This window comes from Ranitomeya imitator, chromosome 2 (genome assembly GCF_032444005.1).
Source record: "Ranitomeya imitator isolate aRanImi1 chromosome 2, aRanImi1.pri, whole genome shotgun sequence".
NCBI lineage: Eukaryota > Metazoa > Chordata > Amphibia > Anura > Dendrobatidae > Ranitomeya > Ranitomeya imitator.
Window position 1 is genome coordinate 152,743,028 of NC_091283.1, and position 23,685 is coordinate 152,766,712.

Here is a 23,685-nt window from a genome sequence, read left to right on the forward strand (position 1 = left end):
TAATGCCAGATATTGTGCACTTCACACTCTTAATGCTTCCTCTAATGGAGGAAAGCTGCCTTCAGCCAGTGGAACCAGCAGGCGCTTCCTGTGACTCTGCATGAATTGGACCAACTGAATCAACTCCATGTTTAACACATAATGGCGAGACGAACAGAAGTGACCATTAATGTTACCATCACTGACCATCTAATATCATAAAATTCCAGTAAATACAAGTCCTTGAGTCATCCTCTTATGTCAAGGTGATGGAAATTCTATCAAGATGTTTCTAGAACAACCAACATTTCCACCATTACTATTACACAGATCTGTATCAGTCGAGGTTCCAATCTATCCATTCCTTTAACTGCTGAAAGAAAAAATATGTAGACTGAGTACTGCAGAGGAACTTCTGGAAAACTAGCCTGCCTCTACGATGGAGAGCCCCTTTACATATCATGGCTACTGCAGGGTCTGAGCATTTACATCTGGTGCATGTGAACTCCCTGGCGGTACAGTGACGTTAGTAATATGGGATACGCCCATATAATAGAGGAGGGATACTATATCCACAAAACTGCAGCATGCACTGGTCACAGATCGATTGCATGCTACGCACCTTGACACCACGTGATCCTGGATACCCGATCGGCCCCTGAGGTCCCGCAGGTCCCTGTAAATAAAAGTAGATAAAATGCCTTAGAATCGCATCAACACAAATGTACAGCTTTCACTGCCGCTCACATATACAACACTATATGGAAAGAATTATGTGCATCCGTTGTCCATCCAGGCGTGTGGACTCTATAGGCCAGTCGCCTGATGTAGTGATACTCTGACTCCAGCATGCCCAGGATAATTATACCATCACTGGGAGTCCTTTGGACCCCCGTCAATCCTGATAAGGGTGGTGCTTCATGTGCACCCCCTTCACAAAGTCTCCTCTGTACTGGGGCTGCTCTGGCTATCCAAGAGGATTGCGCAGCTGCAGATTAGTGGATATAAAGCTATGGCTCCTTCATTCTCAGAATCAGTGGGGGTCCCAGAGGTCAGACCCCCCCAGTGGTCAGCAAGTGATGGCAATTTCTAGTAATGTGCCACTTTATTATTATTTTCATTTATTGTAAAATTTCTGGATTATTAGATGCTGGGTGATAGGAATATAATTGCACCAATTATCATCATGATGCTTGTTATAACACACCAGATACTTGCATGCTGCGGTGTGAACTACCTCCTCCATCATGAGAGAACTAACTTCCCAAATGGCGGTTCCTGCTCGCGGATATCAGTCAGGACTGTGCCTGTTGATGGAGGAGCCGTATTTACTCCTCAGCGTGTTCACTCGACTTTGTTTTTCTACCGCTCTGATCAGTGGTTAAACTTTGAATTAAGTTTCTGTGCTGTTGCCTGGCAACCTGGAGATGGAAGCTGCGGAGGAAGCGTCGCTTCTACTACTGATTACGGCAGAGCAGGCCAATCCTGCTGAATATGTATACACGTGAAATCTAAGGAATACAGAAAATAACCGGCATCTGCAACACTGATCACGACCAGAAGCCTGACCCCACATCCATTATGGCACATCCTCCCACATGTACAATCATCAGGTCTCCATTCACTGTGGAGGATACGTCTTACCTTGGATCACAGATGGTTAGTTATAGCCCGGGACACATTGTAATGCACAGAGATGATTGACGGCTCCAGTATGGGCCCAGCTGCCCCTTGCCTCTCTGACTTATGCCTCACCCTTGTTTTTGATTTTAGTTACTGAGCCATTCTGCCTGTTTCTATTTAATTCTATTACTCTGTCTGGACACAGTCCATGAGTGTAGCCGAGAGGGCAGCCAAGAGATGGAACGACGTCTGGGCAACATGTTACAGACATGGACATGTTCTGGACTTTTCGAAAGTGCTTCTTACATTTAAAATGAAGCAAAGTCTTTGTGGAGAAATAGAGCAGCATGTGAGCCTCTATACACATGATATGCTGCTTTTTATAGATAACGTAACATCTCCAATCAGTCTCAGTCCAATAAGGTCAACCATAGCCAACTTCAGCAGTTGGTCAAGTTTATCAATTAGCTGGAATAAATCAGTCCTGATGCCAGTAGATCCTCTGCCACATTCTCCAATGGTGAAACAACCTCAGTTGTGGACAAGTGCTCAACTTTTCCAGAATGTGACATGGGCCCCACCTTTGTGTATTCCGGAGACTGGGATTTCTCCTGAGGGATCCTCTTACTCCAACATTAGCGTTTGTATGTCAAGTGCGTGACAGGGGAAAGAAACTTCTAGGTATTAATGGCAAAGTGTCAAAGCTAAAGGGTTATCCTGATTGGGAGAAAAAGGGGATCTGGTCCATAGAACAGCTATGTACAAACTCTGTTCTTACAGCTCCAATAGGAATTTAATTTTTCACATAACACTTTTTACCAATGTCTACAAATCCAACATGCTGTCTCTACTCAATCAGCTCTGATAAACCTTAGCACACAACATCATCCCCTAATATTAAGACTTTACAGGCCATACAAAGGTTAAAGGGTTTAATAACTATCATATACAAGTGTCTATTATCATGACAACTGGATAATCACCCCCTGACATCTTAAGCTAAATGGGAGGCGGATGTTGGCCCTATATCGGTGGAGCAATGGAGAGAGATTCTAGAAACAAAGACTCCACTATATGTAATTCAGAGTGTACAGAACTCCAAACTTTCTACACAAGATGGGATATCGCCATCATTCAGCCCTAGGTGTGGGATGGATGAGGCTCATCTGATGCATGTGATGTGGGAATGTAGACTGATAGGACCACTTTGGAACGGAGTCATCTCCTTTATAGAAATGATGTACGGATTAAAAGATCCTTGTAGATGTATACTGGAATTATTTGAAGATGGATCCTGATTTATCCTTATTCATAGGTATGTCTCATGTTCTATGTCAAGCATATAATCTTTTTGCATTTCATTGGTTAGACACAGAACCTCCATCTATGAAGAACTACAACGAAGGATAAATAATATCTGGATAGAAAGAGGAGTCTATCATAATCACAACTCAATTCGCAAATTTGAAAAGCTATGATACTCTTGATACTCCAGAGCAGCCCACAAATCTTCTATTAAGGCACATTTTGAGGCACATGTTGAGTATTTAGTCAGTATTTTACCTCAGTATTTGTAAGCCAAAACCAGGAGTGGAAGAATCAAGAAAGTATAATAGAAACATATGCACCACTTCTGCATTTTTCACTCACTCCTAGTTTTGGCTTACAAATACTGATGTAAAATACTGACAAAGGGATCGTGGCCTTAGAGATTGCATATATTCTATGTTATTTCCTACTAGTGATGAGCGACCGTGCTCAGATAAGGTGTTATCAAAGCATGTTGTTACACAAACCGAGTGTCTTAGACATGCTCGAAAAATATGTGCGAGTCCCTGCGGCTGCTTGTCTCGTGACTGTTAGGCAATTCCTGCTTGCATTGTGGCTTTCTGTTAGGCGATCCTTGCATGTATTGCGACTGTGTAACAGCCACAAGACATGCAGCTGTGTAGACTCGAACATAGTTTTCGAATACACCAAAGACATTCAGCACACAAGCATGCTCAGATAACACCTTATCCAAGCACGTTCGCTCATCACCATTTCCTTAGTGTAAGACCCCTAGAGAGCCACCTTCAAAAATGAATTTTATACTGAAAATGGTCCTCTCTGGAATGTTAGGAGGGATGGGGAATTGAAGTTGTGATGCTTTGTCTGTCTTATAATATGGAATTATTATGTCATACATGATAATTGAAAATGAAAACATTGTATTTGCAGTTTTCAATAAAAATGACCTGATTAAAAAAAAAGCAAAGTCTTTAGTTTGCGGCTGCAGAGTCTGTATAACTCCTGTGCATAGCTAGCTGTCCTGCTGCATTCTAGCAGGGAGAAAGTCATCCAAGTCCTCCGGCACAGCAGATCTAACAGACAGCATGTATGCACATAGGGAGGAGAGAGTATGAGGAGGGTGTGACACATTACAGCCCGAGCATTGACAGAACAGAGCTCCAACAGTTCAGTGTCTCTGTCAGCATGGGCCCTAGAAGAGGACAGGACATGAAACTGGAGACAGCCCCGTCCTGCATATACATGATCCCATATCCAGCATGGATTGCTAGGAGGGACACGCCACGACAGAAAAGTCTATTATGTCATCACGACAAGAGGTCTGAATATTATGAGACGTGCGCCGTAAAACTTAATGCAACCTATTTTACTAGCAACTGTAAAAATCATATTCTTACATGTCAAAAGGTGCTATGGCCTTGTATGTTCCTCAATAGGGACCTTACAAGGTCTGGGCACCAGGATAATCTCTCTAGGGACTGGGACGTTTCACACATACAGTGGGGCAAAAAAGTATTTAGTCAGTCAGCAATAGTGCAAGTTCCACCACTTAAAAAGATGAGAGGTGTCTGTAATTTACATCATAGGTAGACCTCAACTATGGGAGACAAACTGAGAAAAAAAAATCCAGAAAATCACATTGTCTGTTTTTTTAACATTTTATTTGCATATTATGGTGGAAAATAAGTATTTGGTCAGAAACAAACAATCAAGATTTCTGGCTCTCACAGACCTGTAACTTCTTCTTTAAGAGTCTCCTCTTTCCTCCACTCATTACCTGTAGTAATGGCACCTGTTTAAACTTGTTATCAGTATAAAAAGACACCTGTGCACACCCTCAAACAGTCTGACTCCAAACTCCACTATGGTGAAGACCAAAGAGCTGTCAAAGGACACCAGAAACAAAATTGTAGCCCTGCACCAGGCTGGGAAGACTGAATCTGCAATAGCCAACCAGCTTGGAGTGAAGAAATCAACAGTGGGAGCAATAATTAGAAAATGGAAGACATACAAGACCACTGATAATCTCCCTCGATCTGGGGCTCCACGCAAAATCCCACCCCGTGGGGTCAGAATGATCACAAGAACGGTGAGCAAAAATCCCAGAACCACGCGGGGGGACCTAGTGAATGAACTGCAGAGAGCTGGGACCACTGTAACAAGGCCTACCATAAGTAACACACTACGCCACCATGGACTCAGATCCTGCAGTGCCAGACGTGTCCCACTGCTTAAGCCAGTACATGTCCGGGCCCGTCTGAAGTTTGCTAGAGAGCATTTGGATGATCCAGAGGAGTTTTGGGAGAATGTCCTATGGTCTGATGAAACCAAACTGGAGCTGTTTGGTAGAAACACAACTTGTCGTGTTTGGAGGAAAAAGAATACTGAGTTGCATCCATCAAACACCATACTTACTGTAAAGCATGGTGGTGGAAACATCATGCTTTGGGGCTGTTTCTCTGCAAAGGGTCCAGGACGACTGATCCGGGTACATGAAAGAATGAATGGGGCCATGTATCGTGAGATTTTGAGTGCAAACCTCCTTCCATCAGCAAGGGCATTGAAGATGAAACGTGGCTGGGTCTTTCAACATGACAATGATCCAAAGCACACCGCCAGGGCAACGAAGGAGTGGCTTCGTAAGAAGCATTTCAAGGTCCTGGAGTGGCCTTGCCAGTCTCCAGATCTCAACCCAATAGAAAACCTTTGGAGGGAGTTGAAAGTCCGTGTTGCCAAGCGAAAAGCCAAAAACATCACTGCTCTAGAGGAGATCTGCATGGAGGAATGGGCCAACATACCAACAACAGTGTGTGGCTACCTTGTGAAGACTTACAGAAAACATTTGACCTCTGTCATTGCCAACAAAGGATATATTACAAAGTATTGAGATGAAATTTTGTTTCTGACCAAATACTTATTTTCCACTATAATATGCAAATAAAATGTTAAAAAAACAGACAATGTGATTTTCTGGATTTTTTTTTCTCAGTTTGTCTCCCATAGTTGAGGTCTACCTATGATGTAAATTACAGACGCCTCTCATCTTTTTAAGTGGTGGAACTTGCACTATTGCTGACTGACTAAATACTTTTTTGCCCCACTGTATTGATGGGCAGACCAGCATTACAGACACTGACAGCCCTACGTCTTAGCTTTAGCAGCATGTCGATGGACAGGGAAGACCAGGATAACAATCCAATATATTAATGCTGGGTATCAGGGAATGTAATTTGAATTTGTAACTGAAAGAATTGAGCAATCGGAAGCAATAAATTGCGGCCTCATCGCAGGAAGGTATTATCCACCATACAGGGCTTCTTGCAGAAACTGTGATTTGTAGGTCAGCCTGGTGATCGCTTTCCTCTGCAGACAGTTAACCTGTCACTCATTCCTGCGCAGTGTCTAATGAAATACAAGCTGTCAGATCTGGCCTGGGGTGCGATTCCTATTTTTAAAATGAATCTCTTTACTTTAGTGCCCACAGGGAAGAAAAAAAATATATTTCCTGCCTCACATTAATTTGTAATATTTTATGGTTGGTGGGCCTGTCATAGGTAGGAAGAACATGAAAGAGTCTGCAGGAAATAGAAGATTTATGTAAATTCAAAGCATTTTATTCCTTATATCCCAGGGCAGGTAAAAGGTTGCTGCTGATAAACCTGGTGCTGGTAGGGCACACGACAGCTTTGCTATACATAGGTGAGGAAGACCTGAAATTAATAGGGCAATGGCCAATAAGATCTGTGCAAGGAGAGACTGCTGGAGCTATGGGGCCATCAAAGTGCAAACCAAGCAAGTTCATAAAGAAGACAACACACACCTGACTCGGGGTCAGAAGGCTCAGCACATATAATAACTAATGGACTTTTCATTATTATAATGTACTCCTTTTTTATCCTCTCTCACACAGGACAAAATCATCATCCATTAAACAAGATAATGATCAAACCAAAATAAAAAAAATGCGTGTGACACCTATGCGTGTGATTGATAATTCGTGGTATAAAACATGATAATGTAATGGAAAGCTGATTAACTCTTCTTCCCTCACACCGGAGGCAAAGTTCTGCTTTATTAAACAGTATATTATAGGGAAACCAGCAGAAGGAAATGTGCAGCTGAGAAAGAGGAACAGCGCTACCACCTGGTGGCCACATTGTTGAACAGCACCTCAAAAGTGCGTGCACCAGAACCTACAGTATGCAAGGACAAAGAGAGAGAAAACAGACAAAAACTAATAGGGAAAAAAAATATACATCTTTGTACTGTTTTAGCCAGTTAAAGTTAATAAAAAAATATTAAAATTTGAGAGTCCTCAGGTATCAACCACTGAGAACTCTCAAATTTTAATATTTTTCTACAAGGAGATGTACAGGTGTGTCTCACAAAATTAGAACATCATCAAAAAGTTAATTTATTTCAGTTCTTCAATACAAAATGTGAAACTCATATATAGAGTCATTACAAACAGAGTGATCTATTCCATGTGTTTATTTCTGTTAATAATTTAGCTTACAACAACCAATGAAAACCCAAAAGTCCTTGTGAATCTCCCCCAAATTTTTGAATGGCCTTTTCTTTCAAGGCTGCGGATATCCCAGTTCCTTGTGCACCTTTTTCTACCACACTTTTTCCTTCCACCCAACTTTCCATTAATATGCTTGGATACAGCACTCTGAACAGCCAACTTCTTTAGCAATGACCTTTTGTGGCTTACCCTCCTTGTAGAGTGTGTGTCAATGACTGCCTTCTGGACATCTGTCAAGTCAGCAATCTTCCCCATGATTGTGGAGCTACTGAAACAGACTAAGGGACCTTTTTAAACATTTAGGAAGCCTTTGCTGGTGTTTTTTGTTATTCTAATTTACTGAGATAATGACTTTTGGGTTTTCATTGGCTGTAAGCCATAATCATTAACATTAACCCCTTCATGACCCAGCCTATTTTGACCTTAAAGACCTTGCCGTTTTTTGCAATTCTGACCAGTGTCCCTTCATGAGGTAATAACTCAGGAACGCTTCAATGGATCCTAGCGGTTCTGAGATTGTTTTTTCGTGACATATTGGGCTTCATGTTAGTGGTAAATTTAGGTCAATAAATTCTGTGTTTATTTGTGATAAAAACGGAAATTTGGCGAAAATTTTGAAAATTTCGCAATTTTCACATTTTGAATTTTTATTCTGTTAAACCAGAGAGTTATGTGACACAAAATAGTTAATAAATAACATTTCCCACACGTCTACTTTACATCAGCACAATTTTGGAAACAAAATTTTTTTTTGCTAGGAAGTTATAAGGGTTAAAATTTGACCAGCGATTTCTCATTTTTACAACGAAATTTACAAAACCATTTTTTTTAGGGACCACCTCACATTTGAAGTCAGTTTGAGGGGTCTATATGGCTGAAAATACCCAAAAGTGACACCATTCTAAAAACTGCACCCCTCAAGGTGCACAAAACCACATTCAAGAAGTTTATTAACCCTTCAGGTGCTTCACAGCAGCAGAAGCAACATGGAAGGAAAAAATGAACATTTAACTTTTTAGTCACAAAAATGATTTTTCAGCAACAATTTTTTTATTTTCCCAATGGTAAAAGGAGAAACTGAACCACGTACGTTGTTGTCCAATTTGTCCTGAGTACGCTGATACCTCATATGTGGGGGTAAACCACTGTTTGGGCGCACGGCAGGGCTTGGAAGGGAAGGAGCGCCATTTGACTTTTTGAATGAAAAATTGGCTGCACTCTTTAGCGGACACCATGTCACATTTGGAGAGCCCCCGTGTGCCTAAAAATTGGAGCTCCCCCACAAGTGACCCCATTTTGGAAACTAGACGCCCCAAGGAACTTATCTAGATGCATAGTGAGCCCTTTAAACCCCCAGGTGCTTCACAAATTGATCCGTAAAAATGAAAAAGTACTTTTTTTTCACAAAAAAATTCTTTTAGCCTCAATTTTTTCATTTTCACATGGACAACAGGATAAAATGGATCCTAAAATTTGTTTGGCAATTTCTCCTGAGTACACCGATACTTCACATGTGGGGGTAAACCACTGTTTGGGCACATGGTAAGGCTCGGAAGGGAAGGAGCGCCATTTGACTTTTTGAATGAAAAATTATCTCCATCGATAGCGGACACCATGTCGCGTTTGGAGAGACCCTGTGTGCTTAAACATTGGAGCTCCCCCACAAGTGACCCCATTTTGGAAACTGGACCCCCCAAGGAACTTATCTAGATGCCTAGTGAGCACTTTAAACCCTCAGGTGCTTCACAAATTGATCCGTAAAAATGAAAAAGTACTTTTTTTTCACAAAAAATTTATTTTCGCCTCAATTTTTTCATTTTCACATAGGCAATAGGATAAAATGGATCCTAAAATTTGTTGAGCAATTTCTCCCGAGTACGCCGATACCTCATATGTGGGGGTAAACCACTGTTTGGGCACACGGCAGGGCTCGGAAGGGAAGGCGCGCCTTTTAACTTTTTGAATGGAAAATTAGCTCCAATTGTTAGCGGACACCATGTCGCATTTGGAGAGCCCCTGTGTGCCTATGCAATGGAGCTCCCCCACAAGTGACCCCATTTTGGAAACTAGACCCCCCAAGGAACTTATCTAGATGCATATTGAGCACTTTAAACCCCCAGGTGCTTCACAGAAGTTTATAATGCAGAGCCATGAAAATAAAAAATAATTTTTCTTTTCTCAAAAATGATTTTTTAGCCTGGAATTTCCTATTTTGCCAATGGTAATAGGAGAAATTGGACCACAAATGTTGTTGTCCAGTTTGTCCTGAGTATGCAGATACCCCATATGTGGGGGTAAACCACTGTTTGGGCGCACGGCAGGGCTCAGAAGGGAAGGCACGCCATTTGGCTTTTTAAATGGAAAATTATCTCCAATCATTAGCGGACACCATGTCGCGTTTGGAGAGCCCCTGTGTGCCTAAACATTGGAGATCCCCCACAAATTACCCCATTTTGGAAACTAGACCCCCAAAGGAACTAATCTAGATGTGTAGTGAGCACTTTGAACCCTCAAGTGCTTCACAGAAGTTTATAACGCAGAGCCATGAAAATAAAAAAAAAAAATTATTTTCTCAAAAATGAATTTTAGCCCGCAATTTTTTATTTTCCCAAGGGTTACAGGAGAAATTGGACCACAAAAGTTGTTGTCCAGTTTCTCCTGAGTACGCTGATACCCCATGTGTGGGGGTAAACCACTGTTTGGGCACACGTGGGGGCTCAGAAGGGAAGTAGTGACTTTTGAAATGCAGACTTTGATGGAATGGTCTGCGGGCGTCACATTGCGTTTGCAGAGCCCCTGGTGTGCCTAAACAGTAGAAACCCCCCACAAGTGACCCCATTTTGGAAACTAGACCCCCAAAGGAACTTATCTAGATGTGTGGTGAGCACTTTCAACCCCCAAGTGCTTTACAGAAGTTTATAACGCAGAGCCGTGAAAATAATAAATACGTTTTCTTTCCTCAAAAATAATTTTTTAGCCCAGAATTTTTTATTTTCCCAAGGGTTACAGGAGAAATTGGACCACAAAAGTTGTTGTCCAGTTTCTCCTGAGTACGGTGATACCCCATGTGTGGGGGTAAACCACTGTTTGGGCACACGTGGGGGCTCAGAAGGGAAGTAGTGACTTTTGAAATGCAGACTTTGATGGAATGGTCTGCGGGCGTCACATTGCGTTTGCAGAGCCCCTGGTGTGCCTAAACAGTAGAAACCCCCCACAAGTGACCCCATTTTGGAAACTAGACCCCCAAAGGAACTTATCTAGATGTGTGGTGAGCACTTTCAACCCCCAAGTGCTTTACAGAAGTTTATAACGCAGAGCCGTGAAAATAATAAATACGTTTTCTTTCCTCAAAAATAATTTTTTAGCCCAGAATTTTTTATTTTCCCAAGGGTTACAGGAGAAATTGGACCACAAAAGTTGTTGTCCAGTTTCTCCTGAGTACGCTGATGCCCCATGTGTGGGGGTAAACCACTGTTTGGGCACACGTGGGGGCTCAGAAGGGAAGTAGTGACTTTTGAAATGCAGACTTTGATGGAATGGTCTGCGGGCGTCACGTTGCGTTTGCAGAGCCCCTGGTGTGCCTAAACAGTAGAAACCCCCCACAAGTGACCCCATTTTGGAAACTAGACCCCCCAAGGAACTTATCTAGATATGTGGTGAGCACTTTGAACCCCCAAGTGCTTCACAGACGTTTACAACGCAGAGCCGTGAAAATAAAAAATCATTTTTCTTTCCTCAAAAATGATGTTTTAGCAAGCAATTTTTTATTTTCTCAAGGGTAACAGGAGAAATTGGACCCCAGTAATTGTTGCGCAGTTTGTCCTGAGTATGCTGGTACCCCATAAGTGGGGGTAAACCACTGTTTGGGCACACGTCGGGGTTCGGAAGTGAGGGAGCACCATTTGAATTTTTGAATACAAGATTGGCTGGAATCAATGGTGGCGCCATGTTGCGTTTGGAGACCCCCTGAAGTGCCTAAACAGTGGAAACCCCTCAATTCTACCTCCAACACACCCCTAACCCTTATCCCAACTGTAGCCGTAACCCTAATCACAACCCTAACCCCAACACACCCCTAACCACAACCCTAACCCCAACACACCCCTAACCCTAACCACAACCCTAATTCCAACCCAACTCTAAGGCTATGTGCCAACGTTGCGGATTCGTATGAGATTTTTCAGCATCATTTTTGAAAAATCCGTGGGTAAAAGGCACTGCGTTTTACCTGTGGATTTCCAGTGTTTTTTGTGCGGATTTCACCTGTGGATTCCTATTGAGGAACAGGTGTAAAACGCTGCGGAATCCGCACAAAGAATTGGCATGCTGCGGAAAATACAACGCAGCGTTCCCGCGCGGTATTTTCTGCACCATGGGCACAGCGGATTTGGTTTTCCATATGTTTACATGGTACTGTAAACCCGATGGAACACTGCTGCGGATCCGCAGCGGCCAATCCGCACCGTGTGCACATAGCCTAATTCTAAAGGTATGTGCACACGCTGCGGAAAACGCTGCGGATCCGCAGCAGTTTCCCATGAGTTTACAGTTCAATGTGAACCTATGGGAACCAAAAATCGCTGTACACATGCTGCGGAAAAACTGCACGGAAACGCAGCGGTTTACATTCCGCAGCATGTCACTTCTTTCTGCGGATTCCGCAGCGGTTTTAGAACTGCTCCAATAGAAAATCGCAGTTGTAAAACCGCAGTGAAATGCGCAGAAAAACCGCGGTAAATCCACGATAAATCGGCAGCGGTTTAGCACTGTGGATTTTTCAAATCCGCTGCGGAAAAAATCCGCATAGGACCAGAATACGTGTGCACATACCGAAACCCTAACCCTAGCCCTAACCCTACCCCTAACCCTAACCCTACCCCTAGCCCTACCCCTACCCCTAACCCTAACCCTAGTTCTTACCCCAACCTTAGTGAAAAAAAAAAAAATTCTTTATTTTTTTTATTGTCCCTATCTATGGGGGTGACAAAGGGGGGGGTCATTTACTATTTTTTTTATTTTGATCACTGAGATAGGATATATCTCAGTGATCAAAATTCACTCTGGAACGAATCTGCCGGCCGGCAAATTCGGCGGGCGCACTGCACATGCGCCCGCCATTTTGGAAGATGGCGGCGCCCAGGAAAGAAGACGGACGGACCTCGGGCGGCCAGGTAAGTATAAGGGGGGGGAGATCAGGGCACGGGGGGGGCGTCGGAGCACGGGGGGGTGGATCGGATCATGGGGGGGGGGTGGATCGGAACACGGGAGGGAGGATTGGAGCACGGGGAAGGATTGGAGCACGGGGTGAGGGATCGCTGTGCGGGGGGGGTGGATCGGAGCACGGGGGGGGTCGCTGTGTGCGGGGGGGGGGGGATCGGAGTGCGGGGGGGTTTGATTGCAGCACAGGGGGTGTGATTGGTGCACGGGGAAGCGGACAGGAGGACGGGGGAGCGGAGCACAGGACGGAGGGGAGCGGACCACAGATCGGGGGGCTGGGGGGGCGATCGGAGGGGTGGGGTGGGTGCACATAAGTGTTTCCAGCCATGGCCGATGATATTGCAGCATCGGCCATGGCTGGATTGTAATATTTCACCAGTTTTTTAGGTGAAATATTACAAATCGCTCTGATTGGCAGTTTCACTTTCAACAGCCAATCAGAGCGATCGTAGCCACGAGGGGGTGAAGCCACCCCCCCTGGGCTAAACTACCACTCCCCCTGTCCCTGCAGATCGGGTGAAATGGGAGTTAACCCTTTCACCCGGCCTGCAGGGACGCGATCTTTCCATGACGCATATGCTGCGTCATGGGTCGGAATGGCACCGACTTTCATGACGCAGCGTATGCGTCAAAGGTCGGGAAGGGGTTAACAGAAATAAACACATGAAATAGATCACTCTGTGTGTAATGACTCTATATAATATATGAGTTTCACTTTTGTATTGAAGAACTGAAATAAATTAACTTTTTGATGATTTGGGAGACTTCAACTACCCTGAAATAGATTGGGGAATAGAAACCTGCAGTTCCAGCAAAGGTAATCAGTTTTTGACAATTATGAGAGACAATTACCTTTCACAACTGGTTCAGGACCCAACAAGAAGGGGGGCACTGCTAGACCTAATATTAACCAACAGGCCAGACCGCATATCAAATATAAGGGTTGGGGGTCACTTGGGAAATAGCGATCACAAAATAATAAGTTTTCAAGTATCCTTTAAAAAGATGTGTAGTAGAGGGGTTACAAGGACACTAAACTTCAGGAGGGCAAATTTCCAACGGATGAGAGAGGATCTTGGTGCAATTAACTGGGACGATATCCTGAGACACAAAAATACACAAAGAAAATGGGAGACGTTTATTAGCATCCTGGATAGGACCTGTGCACAGTATGTACCGTATGGGAATAAACATACTAGAAATAGGAGGAAACCAATATGGCTAAACAGAGCTGTAAGGGGCGCAATAAGTGACAAAAAGAAAGCATTTAGAGAATTAAAGGAAGTAGGTAGTGAGGAGGCATTAAATAAATACAGAAAATTAAATAAATTCTGTAAAAAGCAAATCAAGGCAGCAAAGATTGAGACAGAGAGACTCATTGCCAGAGAGAGTAAAAATAATCCTAAAATATTCTTTAACTACATAAATAGTAAGAAACTAAAAAATGATAGTGTTGGCCCCCTTAAAAATAGTCTGGGTGAGATGGTGGATGAGGATGAGGAAAAAGCCAATATGCTAAATGACTTTTTTTCATCAGTATTTACACAAGAAAATCCCATGGCAGACAAAATGTCTAGTGATAAAAATTCCCAATTAAATGTCACCTGCTTAACCCAGCAGGAAGTGCGGCGGCGTCTAAAAATCACTAAAATTGACAAATCTCCGGGCCCGGATGGGATACACCCTCGAGTACTGCAGGAATTAAGTACAGTCATTGATAGACCATTATTTTTAATCTTTAAAGACTCCATAATAACAGGGTCTGTGCCACAGGACTGGCGTATAGCAAATGTGGTGCCAATATTCAAAAAGGGGACAAAAACTGAACTCGGAAATTATAGGCCAGTAAGCTTAACCTCTACTGTGGGTAAAATACTGGAGGGCATTCTAAGGGATGCTATACTGGAGTATCTGAAGAGGAATAACCTCATGACCCAGTATCAGCACGGGTTTACTAGGGACCGTTCATGTCAGACTAATTTGATCAGTTTCTATGAAGAGGTAAGTTCCAGATTGGACCAAGGGAACCCAGTGGATGTAGTGTATATGGACTTTTCAAAAGCTTTTGATACGGTGCCACACAAAAGGTTGATACATAAAATGAGAATAATGGGGATAGGGGAAAATATGTGCAAGTGGGTTGAGAGCTGGCTCAGGGATAGGAAACAAAGGGTGGTTATTAATGGAGCACACTCGGACTGGGTAGCGGTTAGCAGTGGGGTACCACAGGGGTCAGTATTGGGCCCTCTTCTTTTTAACATATTTATTAATGACCTTGTAGGGGGCATTCAGAGTAGAATTTCAATATTTGCAGATGACACTAAACTCTGCAGGGTAATCAATACAGAGGAGGACAATTTTATATTACAGGATGATTTATGTAAACTAGAAGCTTGGGCTGATAAATGGCAAATGAGCTTTAATGGGGATAAATGTAAGGTCATGCACTTGGGTAGAAGTAATAAGATGTATAATTATGTGCTTAATTCTAAAACTCTGGGCAAAACCGTCAATGAAAAAGACCTGGGTGTATGGGTGGATGACAAACTTAAATTCAGTGGCCAGTGTCAGGCAGCTGCTACAAAGGCAAATTAAATAATGGGATGCATTAAAAGAGGCATAGATGCTCATGAGGAGAACATAATTTTACCTCTATACAAGTCACTAGTTCGACCACACTTAGAATACTGTGCACAGTTCTGGTCTCCGGTGTTTAAGAAAGACATAGCTGAACTGGAGCGGGTGCAGAGAAGAGCAACCAAGGTTATTAGAGGACTGGGGGGTCTGCAATACCAAGATAGGTTATTACACTTGGGGCTATTTAGTTTGGAAAAACGAAGACTAAGGGGTGATCTTATTTTAATGTATAAATATATGAGGGGACAGTACAAAGACCTTTCTGATGATCTTTTTAATCATAGACCTGAAACAGGGACAAGGGGGCATCCTCTGCGGTTGGAGGAAAAAAGGTTTAAGCATAATAACAGACGCGGATTCTTTACTGTAAGAGCAGTGAGACTATGGAACTCTCTGCCGTATGATGTTGTAATGAGTGATTCATTACTTAAATTTAAGAGGGGACTGGATACCTTTCTGGAAAAGTATAATGTTACAGGGTATATACACTTGATTCCTTGATAGGGCGTTGATCCAGGGAACTAGTCTGATTGCCATATGTGGAGTCGGGAAGGAATTTTTTTCCCCAATGTGGAGCTTACTCTTTGCACATGGGGTTTTTTTGCCTTCCTCTGGATCAACATGTTAGGTTAGGCTATGGGTTGAACTAGATGGACATATTGTCTTCCTTCAACCTTAATAACTATGTAACTATGTAAATTCTAATTTTTTGAGAAGCAAATGTATAACGTATTGCATCTGTTCATATATAATGATATACAGAAGATACCTGGGTTATATACCCAGGTTATACCCTCTATATGGAATGCCCGCCAGGGCCTGGAGCACTCGGCACTGGGTGCGGTCGCACCTAAAGGGGATGTCACGGTGGCTGCGACCCGGCCCGTGGCCCTGGACGCCCAGTTAAAGGGGGAAAGGTCTTTAAGGGGAATTTTGGAATAAAGTCTGTTCGTGACACCACCTGTGGTTCTCGGTCAGAGGGACCGACACTGCTTAAAGGGGTCCTCTGGTGTGATGTTGTTGCAGCAAGATGGTGATGCTTCCCACAGGTGAAGCGGGGTCCCCAGGGCTCCCAAGGTGTATGGCAAGGATGGTGGGTTGCCGGTAAATAACGGAGGACACAGAGTTGCAGTCTTTACCTGGACACATAGCAGTACCGTAAAATACTCAGTGACAACCTCCTTCCCTCCGCCAGGACATTAAAAATGGGTCGTGGCTGGGTATTCCAGCAAGACAATGATCCAAAACATACAGCCAAGGCAACAAAGGAGTGGCTCAAAAAGAAGTACATTAAGGTCATAGAGTGGCCTAGCCAGTCTCCAGACCTTAATCCCATAGAAAACTTACGGAGGGAGTTAAATCTCCGAGTTGCCGAGCGACAGCCTCAAAATCGTAATGATTTAGAGAGGATCTGCAAAGAGTAGTGGACCAAAATTCCTCCTGACAAGTGCGCAAACCTCATCATCAACTACAAAAAATGTCTGACTGCTGTGCTTCCAACAATGGTTTTGCCACCAAGTATTAAGTCTTGTTTGCCAGACGGATCAAATACTTATTTCTCACTGCAAAATGAAAATACATTTATATAATTCACTAGATGGTAGCCCGATTCGAACGCATCGGGTATTCTAGAATATGTATGTAGTTTATTTATGAAGATTTTAGAATAATACATTGGATACACAGGATTCGGCCAGCCGCGACCAATTAGCGAAGCTTGGTTCAAATCCCCCGGACTGCGCCTGTCGCTGATTGTTCGCGGCCGGCCACATAGTATATAGCACAGCCACGTAGTATATAGCACAGCCCACGGAGTATATAGCACAGCCCACAGAGTATATAGCACAGCCCGCGTAGTATATTGCACACCCCCCTTAGTATATTGCACAGCCCGCGTAGTATATTGCACAGCCCGCGCAGTACCACGCACGCTGTATATAACACAGGCCACGTAGTGTATAACATAGGCCACGTAGTGTATACAGTTGTTGCCAAAAGTATTGGCACCTCTGCAATTCTGTCGGATAATACTCAGTCTCTTCCTGAAAATGATTGCAAACACAAATTATTTGTTATTATCTTCATTTAATTTGTATTAAATGAAAAAACACAAATAGAATTGTCCTAAGGCCAAATTGGATATAATTCCACATCAAACATAAAAAAGGGGGTGGACAAAAGTATTGGCACTGTTCGAAAAATCATGTGATGCTTCTCTAATTTGTGTAATTAACAGCACCTGTAACTTACCTGTGGCACCTAACAGGTGCTGGCAATAACTAAATCACACTTGCAGCCAGTTGACATGGATTAAAGTTGACTCAACCTCTGTCCTGTGTCCTTGTGTGTACCACATTGAGCATGGAGAAAAGAAAGAAGACCAAAGAACTGTCTGAGGACTTGAGAAACCAAATTGTGAGGAAGCATGAGCAATCTCAAGGCTACAAGTCCATCTCCAAAGACCTGAATGTTCCTGTGTCTACTGTGCGCAGTGTCATCAAGAAGTTTAAAGCCCATGGCACTGTGGATAACTTCCCTAGATGTGGACGGAAAAGAAAAATTGACAAGAGATTTGAAAGCAAGATTGTGCGGATGTTGGATAAAGAACCTCGACTAACATCCAAACAAGTTCAAGCTGCCCTGCAGTCCGAGGGTACAACAGTGTCAATCCATACTATCCGTCGGCGTCTGAATGAAAAGGGACTGTATGGTAGGAGACCCAGGAAGACCCCACTTCTTACCCCGAGACATAAAAAAGCCAGGCTGGAGTTTGCCAAAACTTACCTGAAAAAGCCTAAAACGTTTTGGAAGAATGTTCTCTGGTCAGATGAGACAAAAGTAGAGCTATTTGGGCAAAGGCATCAACATAGAGTTTACAGGAGAAAAAAAGAGGCATTCATAGAAAAGAACACGGTCCCAACAGTCAAACATGGTGGAGGTTTCCTGATGTTTTGGGGTTGCTTTGCTGCCTCTGGCACTGGACTGCTTGACTGTGTGCATGGCATTATGAAGTCTGAAGACTACCAACAAATTTTGCAGCATAATGTAGGGCCCAGTGTGAGAAAGCTGGGTCTCCCTCAGAGGTCATGGGTCTTCCAGCAGGACAATGACCCAAAACACACTTCAAAAAGCACTAGAAAATGGTTTGAGAGAAAGCACTGGAGACTTCTAAGGTGGCCAGCAATGAGTCCAGACCTGAATCCCATAGAACACCTGTGGAGAGATCTAAAAATGGCAGTTTGGAGAAGGCACCCTTCAAATATCAGGGACCTGGAGCAGTTTGAAAAAGAAGAATGGTCTAAAATTCCAGCAGAGCATTGTAAGAAACTCATTGTTGGTTACCGGAAGCGGTTGGTCGCAGTTATTTTGGCTAAAGGTTGTGCAACCAAGTATTAGGCTGAGGGTGCCAATACTTTTGTCTGGCCCATTTTTAGAGTTTTGTGTGAAATGATCAATGTTTTGCTTTTTGCTTCATTCTTTTTTGTGTTTTTTCATTTAAGACAAATTAAATGATAATGATAATAATACCAAAGAATTTGTGATTGCAATCATTTTCAGGAAGAAACTGAGTAGTATCTGACAGAATTGCAGGGGTGTCAATACTTTTGGCCACAACTGTAACAGGCCACATACTGTATAACACAGGCCACGTAGTGTATAACACAGGCCACATAGTGTATAACACAGCCCACGCAGTATATTGCACAGCCCGCGTACTATATTGCACAGCCCGCGTACTATATTGCACAGCCCGCGTACTATATTGCACAGCCCGCGCGCTATATTGCACAGACCACGAAGTACATCGCACAGCCCGCGCAGTACATTGCACAGCGTATATTGCACAGCCCATGTAGTATATAGCACAGCCCACGCAGTATATAGCACAGCCCACGTAGTATATTGCCCAGCCCACGTAGTATATTGCACAGCCCACGTAGTATATTGCACAGCCCACGTAGTATATTGCACAGCCCATGCAGCAATGTGGGCATCATATCCCTGTTAAAAAAAAGAATTAAAATTAAAAATAGCGATATACTCACCCTCCGTTGGCCCCCGGATCGAAGCTGTTACCGACGCTCCTCGCGCGCTCTGGTCTGAAGAGTGCATTGCCGTCTCGCGAGATGATGACGTAGCGGTCTCGCGAGACCGCTACGTCATCATCTCGCGAGACCGCAATGCATGGAGCAGTCACCGTGGCGTCGCGAGGAGCGGGAAAGGCCGGTTCCTGATCCGGGGGGCCGACGGACGGTGAGTACATAACGATTTTTTATTTTTTTAAATTATTTTTAACATTAGATCTTTTTACTATTGATGCTGCATAGGCAGCATGAATAGTAAAAAGTTGGTCACATAGGGTTAATAGCAGCGTTAACCGAGTGCGTTACACCGCAGTCAACGCTGCCATTAACCCTGTGTGAGCGCTGACTGGAGGGGAGTATGGAGCGGGCAGTGACTGCGGGGAGGAAGGAGCAGCCATGTTGCCGCCGGACTGTGCCAGTCGCTGATTGGTCGTGGCAATGGTCGTGGGCGTTTTGCCACGACCAATCAGCGACTTGGATTTCCATGACAGACAGAGGCCGCGACCAATGAATATCCGTGACAGACAGAAGGGCAGACAGAAAGACAGAAGTGACCCTTAGACAATTATATAGTAGATACAATGTGATTTTCTGGATCTTATTTTTGATACTCTGATATTCTATCTCTCAATGTTAAAATTAACCTACCCTTAAAATTATAGACTGCTCATGTCTTTGTCAGTGGGCAAACTTACAAAAACAGCAAGGGATCAAATACTTATTTCCCCCCACTGTATACAGTCATGGCTGAAAGTGTTGTCACCCTTGAAATTGTTTCAGAAATTGAAGAAGTATTTCTCTCAGAAATTATTGCAATTACGCATTTAGTTATACACAAGTATATTTCCTTTGTGTGTATTGGAACAACACAAAAAAAACAGAGAAAAAAAGGCAAATTGGAAATAATTTCACATAAAACCCCCAAAATGGGCCAGATAATATTGTTGGCACCTTTCCAAAATTATGGATAAACAACTTTGTTTCAAGCATGTAATGCTCGTTCAAACTCACCTGTGGCAAGTAACAGGTGTGGGCAATATGAAAATCACACCTGAAAGGAGATAAAAAGGGGAGAAGTTTTCTCAATCTTTGCATTGTGTGTTTGTATGTGACACACTAAGTATGGAGAACAGAAAGAGGAGAAGAGAACTGTCTGAGGACTTGAGAACCAAAATTGTTGAAAAATATCAACAATTTCAAGCTTACAAGTCCATCTCCAGAGATGTTGATGTTCCTTTGTCCACTGTATCTAATCTCCCTGAATGTGGACGGCAGAGAAAAATTGATGAAAGGTTTCAACGCAGGATAGTCCGGATGGTGGATAAGCAGTCCCAATCAAGTTCCAAAGAAATTCAAGCTGTCCTGTTGGTTCAGGGTGCATCACTGTCAGCGCAAACAATCCGTCAGCATTTGGATGAAATGAAAAGATATGGCAGGAGACCCAGGAGGACCCCACTGGTGACGCAGTGACAAAATAACTAGATTGCAGCTTGACAAAACATACATGAGTAAGCCAAAATGCTCCTTGAAATGCGTCTTGTAGACAGATGAGGCCAAGATAGAGCTTTTAGGTAAAGCACATCATTCTACTGTTTTCAGAAAATGGAATGAGTCCTACAAAGAACACCGTACCTACAATCAAATATGGTGGAGGTTCAAAGATGTTTTTTTTCCTGCCTCTGGCACTGGATGCCTTTACTGTGCGCAAGGCATCATGAAATCTGAAGATTACCAAAAGGAGCTTGGGTCACAATGTAGTGCCCAGTGTTAGAAAGCTGCGTTTGCATCCTAGGTCATAAGTCTTCCAGCAGGACAATGACCCCAAACATACTTCAAGGAGCCACCAGAAATAGATGGAAACAAAGTGCTAGAGAGTTTTAAAGTGACCAGTCCAGATTTAAATCCCATTAAACATGCGGAGAGATCTTAAAATTGCTGTTGGGAGAAGGCACCCTTCAAATATGAGACCTGGAGCAGTTTACAAAAGAAAAGTGGTCTGAAATTCCAGTTGAGAGGTGTAAGAAGCTTGTTGATGGTTATAGGAAGCGATTGATTGCAGTTATTTATTACAAAGGATGTGCAACCAAATATTAAGTTGAGGGTGCCTATAATTTTGTCAGGACCATTTTTGAGTTTTGTGTGAAATTATGTTCAATTTGACCTTTTTCTGTTTTTTTTGTGTTGTTCCAATACACACAAAGGAAATAAACTTGTATAACAAAACATGTGTAATTGCAATAATTTTCTGAGAGAAATACTTAATTGTCTGGAACAATTTCAAGGGTGCCATTACTTTCGGCCATGACTATAATTATATACAGCAGATGCCCGGATTATAGCATCTGTACACATACAATTATATACAGAGAAAACCCAGGTTATACCAGCAGTACATATACAATATGTTTCGGACTATAAGACGCACCCCAGGTTTAGACAGCAGAAAATCGGACAAACATTTTTCCTATTACTGTAATTAAAACTTCTATGGTGGTGTAAATTGGAGAGGTCGTTATCATTCATTTTAATGTACTATGGTAGAATAGGGAGGTAATAAATCTATTGTTCATATCTCTGCAGTGTGTATTATACACACACAGCTCTGCTACATGCCCATAGATATACAGTTGTGCTCAAAAGTTTACATACCCCGGCAGAGTTTTTTCTTTCTCTGCTTTTTTTCAGAGAATATGAATGATAATACCAAAACTATTGCTGCACTCATGGTTAGTGGTTGGGTGAAGCCATTTATTGTCAAACTACTGTGTTTTCTCTTTTTAAATCATAATGACAGCCCAAAACATCCAAATGATCCTGATCAAAAGTTTACATACCCTGGTGATTTTGGCATGATAACATGCACAGAACTTGACACAAATAAGTTTGAATGCCTGAGGAAGTGACTTTCACGAAACGTGCGTTGGGGCGGCGGGAGCACCTACATCAGACGCTACTCACATATAAGTTTCTCCTGTGTTATGATTATGTATGCATGAGCACTTTATGATTGCAACACTGGCTGCTTTGCATTGAAATTTATGCTTGCATCATATATGGTTCGATCTGAAGCACTTTATATACATACTAGATGGTGGCCCGATTCTAACGCATCGGGTATTCTAGAATATGCATGTCCACGTAGTATATTGCACAGCCCACGTAGTATATTGCCCAGCCACGTAGTATATTGCCCAACCACGTAGTATATTGCCCAGCCACGTAGTATATTGCCCAGTCACGTAGTATATTGCCCAACCACGTAGTATATTGCCCAGTCACGTAGTATATTGCCCAGCCACGTAGTATATTGCCCAGTTACGTAGTATATTGCCCAGTGACGTAGTATACAGCATAGAGCCACGAAGTATATTGCCAAGCCATGTAGTATATTGCCCAGTCACGTAGTATATTGCCCAACCACGTAGTATATTGCCCAGTCACGTAGTATATTGCCCAGCCACGTAGTATATTGCCCAGTTACGTAGTATATTGCCCAGTGACGTAGTATACAGCATAGAGCCACGTAGTATATTGCCAAGCCATGTAGTATATTGCCCAGTCACGTAGTATATTGCCCAACCACGTAGTATATTGCCCATTGACGTAGTATATTGCCCAGCCACGTAGTATATTGCCCAGTTACGTAGTATATTGCCCAGCGACGTAGTATACAGCATAGAGCCACGTAGTATATTGCCAAGCCATGTAGTATATTGCCCAGGCACGTAGTATATTGCCCAGTCACGTAGTATATTGCCCAGTCACGTAGTACATTGCCCAGCCACGTAGTATATTGCCCAGCCACGTAGTATATTGCCCATTGACGTAGTATATTGCCCAGCCACGTAGTATATTGCCCAGTGACGTAGTATACAGCACAGAGCCACGTAGTATATTGCACAGCGACGTAGTATACAGCACAGAGCCACGTAGTATATTGCCCAGCCACGTATGTCACAGGTTAAAAACTTAAAAATTAACATATACTCACCTTCCGAGGGAACCCTTGTAGTCATGTCGCCTGTGTGCGGTGCACTCGGCAGCTTCCGGTCCCAGGTTTGGTAGCGCAGGACCCGTGATGACGTCGCGGTCACTTGACCGTGACGTCATGGCAGGTCCTTTGCGCGCAGGACCTGTGATGAGGTCGCGGTCACATGACCGTGACGTCATGGCAGGTCCTTGTCGCATACCATCCTTGCCACCGGAACCTGCCGCTTGCATGGAGCGGTTACCGGAGCGTCGCGAGGAGCGGGAAAGGTGGCGGAAGGTGAGTATATAATGATTTTTTATTTTTTTTAATTATTTTTAACATTAGATCCTTTTACT

At 43.2% G+C, this 23,685-nt stretch overlaps 1 protein-coding gene across 2 annotated transcripts in view; it reads right to left on the reverse strand.

Moving 5' to 3' along the window:
* COL5A1 (collagen type V alpha 1 chain) overlaps positions 1-23,685 on the reverse strand; it is a 236,137-nt gene that overhangs the window by 56,501 nt on the left and 155,951 nt on the right. For both annotated transcript variants that reach the window (XM_069747489.1, XM_069747488.1), the window contains exon 27: positions 602-655. In XM_069747489.1, the coding sequence (XP_069603590.1) occupies positions 602-655 (54 nt within the window). The remainder of the gene's footprint in view (positions 1-601; positions 656-23,685) is intronic.